Source organism: Apaloderma vittatum, unplaced genomic scaffold (assembly GCF_000703405.1).
Source record: "Apaloderma vittatum isolate BGI_N311 unplaced genomic scaffold, ASM70340v1 scaffold10235, whole genome shotgun sequence".
Classification (NCBI taxonomy): domain Eukaryota; kingdom Metazoa; phylum Chordata; class Aves; order Trogoniformes; family Trogonidae; genus Apaloderma; species Apaloderma vittatum.
Genome location: NW_009716518.1, coordinates 4,591 through 15,679, shown reverse-complemented (window position 1 = coordinate 15,679; position 11,089 = coordinate 4,591). Strand labels below are relative to the sequence as shown.

At 48.0% G+C, this 11,089-nt stretch overlaps 1 protein-coding gene across 1 annotated transcript in view; it reads left to right on the top strand.

Annotated features, from left to right (window-relative positions):
- Positions 1–11,089, top strand: part of LOC104274054 (dynein heavy chain 9, axonemal-like) — a gene marked incomplete at its 3' end in the record, with an annotated part of 77,709 nt that overhangs the window by 62,154 nt on the left and 4,466 nt on the right. Inside the window, exons 39-40 of the mRNA XM_009869570.1 lie at positions 863–965; positions 1,560–1,799. Coding sequence (XP_009867872.1) covers positions 863–965; positions 1,560–1,799 — 343 coding nt within the window. The remainder of the gene's footprint in view (positions 1–862; positions 966–1,559; positions 1,800–11,089) is intronic.

The window sequence follows — 11,089 nt, the reverse complement described above, 5'->3', positions numbered from 1 at the left end:
CCGTGGTGTTTGGGAAGGAGAACGGTGCATTGCACACCGTAGCCAGCAGTGCTGCATGGGACAGGAATATTTGCAGCTCTCCCCCACAAGGAATACAGCACAGGGACTCGTAGCAATTTCCAGCCCCCTCAGCTCTGTGCGTGCCTGAGCTTGGCCCAAAGTTTCCCAAGTATTCAGGCGATGGAGTGGAGGTGGAAATTTTGGGCTGTGGCTGTTGGGAAGGATGGGCTCTGCTGTTTCTGTGGCAGCATTGGAGGCAGGAGGGATGCCGTGTGTCCTCTGTCTCCTCCTGGGCATGTCCAGGCTTTCTGTCCACACTCTCAGCAGCACCTACCAAGGTGCTGGAACTTCAGTGCTGCCTCTCACAGCTGAGTGGGGCTGCAGCTTGCTCCGGCGAGGCTGAGAAGAGAGATGAGCAAAGCTCTCTGTTACCCTTGGGCTGCCCCAGCCCCAGGAGTAACCTGGTGGGGCTGCTTCTGGGGCTGCACCCCTGGCTCCATCAGCAGAACCCCCCATCCTCAGCAAGCCGGCAGCGTGCTTGCCCCTGTCCCAGTGTCGTTCAAACTAGAGGCACTCCTGTGATTTGGTAGGGCAAGTGGTAATGGTTTTAAACTAAAAGAGGGTAGGTTTAGACTAGATCTAAGGAAGACACTTTCTACAATGAGGGTGGTGGAACACTGGCACAGGTTGCCCAGGAAGGCGATAGGTGCCCCATCCCTGGAAACATTCAAAGTCAGGTTGGACTTTGACCCCCCTGAAGACAAGTGGACGTTGGCAGCCCACGGACATACGCGAAAGGAGAAGTGGTGGCTGTTGCTCGCAGATCGTGGTCACCAGGTCACTGCTTTTGCTTCACCCAAAGGTATGACAGGACCAAGCTGTCGCTGAAGGAGATCACGAATGTGCAGTATGTGTCGTGCATGAACCCGACTGCGGGGAGCTTCACCATCAACCCTCGCCTGCAGGTAAAGCCCCGGCAGGCACATGGCTGGGCTTATTTTTCAGTGGATTATTTAAACACGAGGCTTGGCATTTCATCAGTAAAAATGGCAGGAATCTGTCAAGCGTCCTGTGGTTGTACATGGGCATCTCCTTTGTGCTTGCATGTTCCAAATCAATAAAGGGGTCTTCTAGGAGATGGGACCTTCCAGGGGCTTTTTCCTAATGGAAACAGTGAATTGGTTTTATCAGAGGTTGGTGAGACCTCTAGAGTCCTTCAGCTCTTCAACAGACTGAACTTCCAGTGTAGCAGTTGTGAAATGCAGCTGAAAAATCCCTGGTTTATCGAGCAGAATGATGCCACGTGCCAACCACCCTCTGCTGGGAAACTGCAAGAGGGAAATAGCTTTGTTCAGGTGGACTACAAGTCACAGAATATTAGAAGCATTTCAGGTTGGAAGGGACCTAGAAAGATCATCTGGTCCAACCTTGCATGTGAAAGGGAGCCTAGATGGGACTATCTAGCACTGTGTCCAACCGCATCAAGTCCAGGGGCACTTTGCTTGAGAGGTGGGTGCTCATTTTTCTGACCTTTCCATGTCTTCCTTTCTCTTCCTCAGCGTCACTTCTGTGTCTTCGCTCTCTCCATCCCTGGCCAGGACGCTTTGTCCAGGATCTACAGCACCATTTTAATGCACCACCTGACGAGTGGGGATTTCTCAGGGGCCGTGCAAAGATCAGCTCAGCAACTGATTGCTCTTGCTCTGGGACTGCATCAGAAAGTAGCTGCCACTTTCCTGCCAACGGCCATCAAGTTCCACTACGTTTTCAACCTGAGAGACTTCTCCAATATCTTCCAAGTAAGTTCAGTAGCTGTGCTACTTGGAGCTTGTCTTGATGCCATAGGAGGCTGAAGACTTCCGTTCCTCTGGCCCAACGAGCCTTGGTGAGCCCAAATGCAGTCTTCCACCAAGCAATGACACGACCTCGGTGTCCCCTTGAGTAAACGAGGTGATCTTGGGCTATTTCTGAATTCCTGATTGGTTTTGGATGGATTCCAGAGCCAATATCTATGACTTTGAGGAACATCGTTGGAAGCTTATTTACTTTTCAGCCTCCTATGGTCAACAGGGAGTGATGGATAGTTCCGGAAAGTGGTGTGGGTTTTGAGGGCATTGAGGTGCCCTCTGGCAGTAGAAGGGACCAGCTGAAGGGAGCTTTGGGCTCCTGGCTTGAGCACTTACTTGAGTAATTATTGGTGACTGTGGTGGAGCTGAGCTTGTCATTGTGAGCCTTGTAAACGTGGGGATTAGTGGCACTGCTCCAGCACACGGAAGTAATTTTATTGTGCTGATACTGGTGGTGGAGGATACCTAATGGGCTGCTGGCCCTGAAGGTAGGAGAGCAGCAACTAGTTCAGCTGCTCTGCCTAGAGCTAGTACAGCTCGTTGGCCTGTACTGGCATGTCCTCTTAGCTTCTCTGTGGTCAGGTACTCAGTATGTACATGAAGGATGGCATTTAAAGAGTTGGTAAATAAATCAAAACCTGCTCTGACTTAGTTGCTAAAATAATTACCCCTAGAGCCAGTTCTGTACCAAGAGGAAGTTGTTCAGCTTTAAAGTTGTTTTCTTCCAACAGTGGGTATTTTCTTTTCCCCAGAAATCTCATGCTTTGAAGCAGCAGGTGTTACTGCTCTAAGAGCCTTTCAGAATTTTAGGCTGATTAATAGAGTTTGAGAAAGTTCTCAGCAGCCAAATCAAGAGGTTCAAAACACCATAATCTGTTATAAAATCACAGTTTGTCATTTGTTATTGCCCTTGTTAACGTCATTTTTACGAAATAGGTACTGAAATTTCAGTGCCTTGTGGTTTGGTCCGTCAGACAAGAGTTGAAGTAATGACAGGCAATGGAAAAGCCAGGAACAGAACCTAAAAAATGTTAATAACTCGTTTGTGCCAAGAAGGAATCAGACCTGTCACCTATACTCAGCCAAACATCAGCAGCCTTTGACGTTAGATGTTGGTTACATTAAATCCTGGCTTCTGGTTGATCTGTGTGTTGAAAGTCAGAGAAAGAGAAGAAACATGACAATGGGAAGCTTTATTTTTAACTGTAGTTTGTCTGAAAGGTGCTGAGGTGGTGGGAAATTAAAAAATGTCCCGGCAGATCTAGAAGCTGGGCCAGAGAGTAGGAGCAGTGACAGGAGCTCAGATGGTTTTTCATTTATCACATGGCTGCAGGAGATGGGAAGTCTGGCTCCTGCATCTCAAAACATTTTTTTAAATTGTGGTTCAAGTTTTCTTGAAATTCTTCCTTACCTTTTGCTATTCATTATTTCCTCACCTTAAATATTATTGGGTTTTTGAGATATCCTGATTTCCTGTGTAGCTCTGCTGGAACACAATTTTTTTCCTGAAATTAAATGTGAAGGAAGCTCTGGACTCTGGGAATGCATTTCCATGTGTTGCATTTGATATATCTTCATAAATTCCAGCTCAAACTCTCTTGTCCAACCTGCTGCTCAAGCAGTTCTAACTTCAAAGTAAGGTCAGACTGAACAGATCAGTTTTGAATGTTCCCAGAGCTGGAGCTCCCATAACCTCCCTGGCCCTTGCTCAACTGCCAAACACGCTCCATGGTGTAATTTATATATTTTTATTTCAGTCAAAATTTCCCTTGCTGCAGTTTGTGTTTGTTGCCTCTCGTCATTTTTGCTATGCACCTCCAAAAAAGAATAAATTGAGTTGTTCTTCTCTATAACTCCCCATTAGATAGTTATACGAAGCAGTAAGATTCCCCTTCACCTTTTCCCTGGGCTGAACAAACCCATTTCTCTCAGTCTTTACGTGTCCTGTGCTCCACCGTTTTACCATCTTGGTGGCCTGCAGTGAACTTGCTCAAGTACATCAATATCCTCGTAATGGGTGACCCTAAAGTGGATTTAACTTCATGCAGTTTTTTCCAGCCTGCCAAGGTCCTTCTCTTTGGTGCAATAAGTTCTGCTTGGCCACCATCCTCTGCAGACCTGCTGGGAGTGGGGAGGGAGACGTGACGCAGTATTGCCTGGTGCCAGCCCTGAGGGACACGGCTGGTACCTGGTCTTCAGTTAGATCCTTATGCTTTGTGGTTCACCCACCTTGCACTTTAACCCTTCTGGTCCGGGACTCCTGAAGGGATGTTATCTGGGGAAAAAAGAAAACAACAAAGAAAAGAAGAAAGGGGGAAACAACCCCTCCGGAAAAAAAAACCCTGAGGGCTGCCTGAGTTTCTGTAGCCTGGGGGGAGTTGGAGAACTGGTGGATGTAAGGCTTGCAGGTTGGTGTGAAACGCCTTTTGAACATTCCTTCTAATCCCAGACAAACAATCAAACAGCAAGCGCATAATAGCTGCGTATAGAAGAGGCGTTTGGGGATGCTGTTTTACCAGCTACTCGGTAATTACCCGAGCAGCCGAGGGAGGACACCTGTTAAAGGCACAAACCATGTGCACGTTGCAGCTGTGGAGGAGTCAGCCCCTGGACTTGCTGCCGCTCACTGTGACACCGCCAGCGCTGCACAGGTCTTTAACGAGGACTCCATCTGCAATCTGTCCAGTGGCTCTGTCATTATCATACTATATTAGATTTTAATGCTGTACCTAAACATTTAAGTAGGGCCTTACAAGCCCAGCTTGATTCCTTCTGTCAAAACTGCCTGACAGCTCTCATGACAAGGATCCCTGTGCTAATTGTCTCATTATGAAACACTTCAAGATACGGATCTTAATTGCTGCAGCTAATGAGGAATGAATGAGTTTGGACCTGGTGCATGCAAGTGTTGCGCAGAATGAGGAAGGCTGTCCCAAAACAAGTCAGAGGTAGCTCCTTTCAGCAGACAGAGACGGGTGCTTATTGCTGACATGGTTTCCCTTTTCTACCCATTGCCTCCTGGCCTGAGCTGGTCAGGCTGCGTTGCTTGGTGTGAAGGTTCAGCCAAAGGTGACTTCAGAAGGTATTCTCTCCAAATGATGGCAAAATGCTGGAGAGGTTTGTTTAGACAAATAAAGGTACTGGGGAAACCAAAGGGAAGACAAGCAACTCATACTCCCAGCAGTAGAAAGGCTCAACAGGCAGCAGTGGGCTGGCTTCATCAAGCACTGTTCATGTTTGTCCTGAGTAATTGGAATAATCGTCTCTGGGGATCTGAGCATCTTCAGTGGGGATCCTTTTCACCTGGCTGGTTGTGTTCTCCTCCCCAGCAGAGAAAAATGAGCATTTTGGTGTAGTTCAAATTCAGCTCATCCTCACAAAAATATGGAGAAGAGCTCAGAGGAACTGTGTTTCTGAAGCACCTCATTCACTGGAGGTGAAAGGAGTCCAAGGTGACTGTCCTGTTGCCAGACATTGGCACTTTGCAGATCTAAGGTGGGATTGGAGTCCTAATGGACAGTGAGTTGTCTGTGGGACAGCAACGTGCCCTTGTGGCCAAGAGGGCCAGTGGGATCCTGGGGGGCATTAAGAAAAGTGTGTCCAGCAGGGCTAGGGAGGTTCTGCTCCCCCTCTGCTCTGCCCTGGTGAGACCACCCCTGGAATACTGTGTCCAGTTTGGGGCTCCCCAGTTCAGGAGAGACAGGGACCTACAGGTTGAACCAAGGCAGGTGAGGGCAGGAGGCTGTCCATCTCCCATGCCAGGGACACAGGTCTAGTTTCACTCTGCCCCGAGTGTGGGTGCCTTATGTTTTTTAAACATGTCAGGATATCCCGCCTGGTCTGCAGCGGCTGTACAAAGACACAGGTGGCTTCCTCTGTTGTATTTCCCCTCACCAGGTGGGGGTTTCTCAGAACTGCTTGAGCTGTGCTCCTGTCGCATTACTTAGCATGAGGAGAGGCTGGAATCACAGTCCAGGCTTCGGAAAGTCTGCAGGAATGGCAGCCCTGACTCTTTGTCCTTGGACTGTATCACTTGTTGCAGAGGCAAGGTGACCCTTCAGCCCTTTATAACCCTTCAGGCTCCTCAGAAGGTGTTATCTGTTACTTTCCCTGTACAAGAGGTCCCATCTGTGGTGACAGTCTGACGGTACTTTCTCTTGCATTTCTACGGCACCTTTTCGTGCCTCTGGGTCCCACCATGCACTGCAGAGTTAAATTGATTGGTGTGCTTCAGGCAATTTCCCCTTGATTAAAGAAGACAGGTCTCTGCAGTGACAGAGTTGTGGATTACGCTCTTTAAAAATATATTCCCTGCTGGCTCACACCAGAGAAATCCCTGTTGCTGCCTTCTTTTCCGTCTGCAAGGGTTACCATGGTATTATGCTCTGAATTATATCTGTCATCTCTGTAAAATAATAATCATAGACTCAGCGGGCTTGTATTTTGCCTTTGACTCCTATTTCTATCAAGATTTTCAAGCAGCATGTCACATTAGGATCAGTGGCAGCTGAGGAGGAGCGGCCTCTATCTCTTCCCGAAGCACGATGAGAGCAGTGGCTCCGGCTTCCCTCGCTCCAGCTGAGCTCGGCCTCCCCAGCAGTGTTAGTAGCCGGCACAGTTCATGCTCCTTTACACGGGGAGGGATTTTCCTATTTATCCATGGTTGAACTCGCTAAAGAGCCTGGCAAACTCCAGGTTTGCAAATGCCGAAGAGCACCTTGCGTGTGTCCCTCCCGGTGTGTGGATGGAGAAGGGGGAACAGCGGTGGCCGTGAACCACGTCAGCAACACTTTTGTTTTGTTCCGTACTCGGGTGCAGTTGTTTGGCATGGCTTAGCCTTAGGCTTGGTTGAGATCTGGTTACCTGAGCCAGGTTGTTTTGGAGTTTTAGCCTCCTTCTGTGGTGTGATCAACATGCTGGAGGGAAGGGGTGCCATTCGGAAGGACCTGGATAGGGCTGGGGTGGACCTGTGTAAACTTCATGAAGCCCAACAAGGTCAAGTGCAAGGTTCAGCACATGGCTGGGGGCAATCCCAAGCACAAATACAAGGTGGGCCATGAGTGGATGAAGAACAGCACTGTAGGGAAGGACGTGGGGGTGTTGGTGGGTGAAAAACTGAACATGAGCCAGCACTGTGCACACACAGCCCAGAGAGCTAATCTCATCCTGGGCTTCATCAAGAGAAATGTGGCCAGTAGGTGGAGGGAGGTGATTCTCGCCCTCTGGTCTGCTCTCTGGTGAGACTCCACCTGCAGTTTTGTGTTCAGCTCTGAGGTCTTCAGCACAAGAAATAAATGGGCTGTTGTAGTGAGTCCAGAGGAGACCACGAAAATGCTCAGGGGGTTGGAGCACCTCCCCTGTGAGGACAGGCTGAGAGAGTTGGGGCTGTTCAGCCTGGAGAAGAGAAGGCTCCAAGGAGACCTTAAAGCAAACTTCCAGTGCTTCAAGAGGGCTACAGGAAAGCTGGGGAGGGACTCCTGGTTAGGGAGTGAAGTGATAGGACAAGGTGTAGTGGTTTCAAACTGAAAATAATGTAGATTTAGATGAGATATTAGAAAAATTTATTTTCTGTGAGGGTAATGAGACACTGGTACAGGTTACCCAGAGAAGGTGTGGAAGCCCCGTCCCTGGAAGTCTTCAAGGCCAGGCTAGACAGGGCTGGGAACAACCTGATCTTGTGGGAGGTGTCCCTGCCCATGGCAGAGGGGTTGGAACTAGATGATTTAAAGGTCCCTTCTGACCCAAACCGTTCTACGACTCTATGATTCAGTTGGACTGCCTCTGCTATTCCTCTTCCTGGCAGAGGTCCGCACCAGCCACAGCACTATGTGGTGCCAGTGGGGTAGCTGGAGCCCCTCGTCAATCCCCCACTGATAAGCATATTTTAAAATTGGTATAATACCTTTAAACTTGACTCTTTTGAGTTCATGGCCCAGACACTGTGAGATGCTGTGTTTGTCACTGTTTTCATGTTACTGCTGTCCTCAAAGTGCTGAGGCTGCTCCAGTGGTAACATCAGGAAGGGTGAGAACAGGGTGCTCAGTCCAACGGCGCAGGGCAGCTAGAAAGAGGTCACTACTCTGCATGAGTTATTTTAAATGTTGCTTAGACTGCCAAGAAAAAGGGGAGGTTTTATCTTTTTATGCCTGAGAGACTTTCTGTTCCCTTACCTAGTCGTCTCATCCACGGGAGCGTGTTAACTCCTTCTTCACTATTTCCCCCAGCCTGGCATACAACTGGCCCTCTGAGCATCCTCTGCTCATGGACTGCCCGTTGCGGGAAGCCAGCCCACTGCCTGGGAGCCCTGCAGGGTGCTCAGCTTACAAAGTGGAAATAATTATTGATTTAGCCAACCTGGCATCCAGAATTCACATTACACAGCTTCAGGCCTTGACTTCTGGACATGTATTATAATTTTGCAGGTTTTTCCAGAATGGTTCGAAAGTTTCTGGTGGCATTTTTTAATTTATTTTAAACTCAAACATTCAGCTTCCCTTACATTTTTTACTGTGTTGTAGGTAACAGCACGCCAAGTCCTTGACTTTCCATGTTCGTCCTGTATGTGCAGAGGTGTCTTGTGTTTCTGTTACGGTGATCTACGCACAATATATTTTCATGTTGAGATGAAGGATGCATTTCTTTCCTGTATGCCTCTAAGGGCATTTCAGGGTGCAAAGACAAAGAAAAATATAAATGTCTCTCTCCACTAGGCCATCAGACTATTTCACTTTGAATATCTTCTTGGAAGAGTTACTCTATTACCAAAAAATCATCTAGCTGTGGGATATAGGACTCACTGACACTGGGCAGTACCAGAGCTGTGCTTCTCACTATAGAAAAATGAGGGATTGTTTTAGTTCTGAGTGGATACAGCTTAAATCTAGAGCACTTGAACTTATGTAGAGGAAGGAAATGATATCACCTGGAAAACTTCTGAGGTTTTGGAGGAACCAGTGGTTGGGGCTAGATACAACTCAAGAGAGCTGGCTGGAGTGTGTGACTGTGCTAGATGGTTTTTGGAGACTATTCCTGGTCAGAGGATAGTGATAAGACAGCATTTGAGGTGATGCTGTGGGCTAGGACTCATTAATGGAGATGTGGTGGGAATTTTTTTTTTTTTTTTAGAATGGCATGGGCTGGAAGGGACCTTAGAGATCATCTAGTCCAACCTCCCTGTTTTGGCAGGGATGCTGCTAACTGCCCCAATGTGCTGATATTGTGAAGAGCAAGTGGATTGACACTTGTCACTGTTTGCAGAGCTCCGATGGGCAGCAGAAATATCTCCCGGACTTTCCTCAGCGCAGCTCTGGTGGGTGCAGAGCATGCAAGGTCCTGCTGAGAGGCGACGTGGTCCCTGACAGGGTCATGGAGGCTTTTCACTCTCCTGCTTTTTGTGAAGATTATGGGGAAAAAAGCCACAAAGCAACTGGCTGAGGTCAGGTCTTGCCTCGTCAGAGCCACGACAGCCCATCTCCATGGGCGTGTTGATGCGTGATGGCACGGCAGACAAGTCTTGCTGGGGCAATTAGCATATTCCTTATTTCCGTGCCAAATACGCGTCATCCCCTGGGGTGATTATTAAGCTGCTGGGGAGCTATTCACTCAGAATTACCGGATAATAAATCCTGATCTGATGAGCCTCGGCTGGAGGTGGTGATTCCCCGCAGCCCGATGGGCACAGCTGCTCCTCCCAGGTATTGCCTCTTCTGGCATTTCACTGGTTTATTGCTGATGTCGCGATGTTTGGTATCATTGTCTAGAGAAGCTTTGGTCGGGCAGAGAGGGCATCCTGACCCGCTTCTGGCCTTTCAGGCGAGGAGGAGAAGCTGAAATAGAACCTAGGGACTCAACAGCCAAATGCTATTGAGTATCAACTTGCGTTGATATGGCAAAGGGCAAGGGGTTATCTGTTCTCTCACTGCTTTTGTGACGTTGGCAACACACCACATGATGACCCACGGCCACGTGTCCTTTGTAGACAGCACGACATCTCCTGGAAGCTCCAGCTCATGCACGGACTGTCCCCATCGCTCTTCGGGGGCGCAGCTGGCTGTGCTTGTGGAAGAGCCAGGGAGCTCTGCTGAGAGGGGCGAGGGAGGTTGGGTTGGCAAAGGGAGAAAAGGGGAGACATTGAGGTGTTAATAGCCTGATGACAGACTTTTAAAGTGTGGATTTTCTTCCCTTTGAGGCAGCCTTATATGTGCTTGCATCAAGAGCACAACAACTGTGGCTTGGGGTGCCTTTAGAGTGACTGATTTTTTATTTATTTTTTTTCTTATTATTTATTTTTAGTTTTTGCAAGCCAGTTTGGGATCACATGTGTTTCTTAATCTTTCTCCCTTCAAGTTGTCAGCTCTTCACATTGGTTTTTTTTTCTTCTGAAATAAATAAAATAATAATTTGGCAGCTGTAATGACAAATGTAAAACTGAAATGGTTTGAGCCATGGGCCAGTGAGCTGAGAGAGACTGCTTTACATTGCCTTTAATACACTTTATATTTTATGTATAAATAATTAGATGTTAGGAATAAAAGCCGCCTATTTAATTCATGCCATTGAAAACCCTCTGCACTGTTAATAGGCTTAGTTATAGGCAACACCTCTTTGAAATACCATTCTTTTTATGCATTTTAATAGAGTTCATGGTAAACATACTGTGATAAGCAGACAGCAACTAATATTTCCTGCAGGCAGAGTGCACCTAATTAAAATTAATTGATTTTTTTAAAAAAATCAATCATCACCAGTAAAATTCCCAAACTTTTTTTTTCTTCTTGACAAAGCACCCACATGTGGTGTCAGGATGCAAAAAGCTGTGGATGTGGGTTGGTGCCTGACTTGAGATTCTCTTTGCTGCTGAGATGAGGACCATCAGCCCAGCCAGGCTGTGCTGGAGGTTTTGTTTGGGGCATAGAATCGTAGGATTGGAAGGGACCTTAAAGATCATCTAGTGCCAACCTCCCTGCCATGGGCAGGGACATCCCCCACTAGATCAGGTTACCTAGAGCCCCATCCAGCCTGGCCTTAAAAACTCCCAGGGATGGGGCTGCCACCCCCTCTCTGGGCAACCTCTGCCAGGGTCTCACCACCCTCATGGGGAAGAACTTCTTCCTCACGTCCAATCTGAACTGATCTATTCCCTCTAGTCCTGTCACTATCTGACATCCCAACAAGCCCCTCCCCAGCTTTCTTGTAGCCCCCTTGAGATACTGGAAGCCACAATAAGGTCTCCTCGGAGCCTT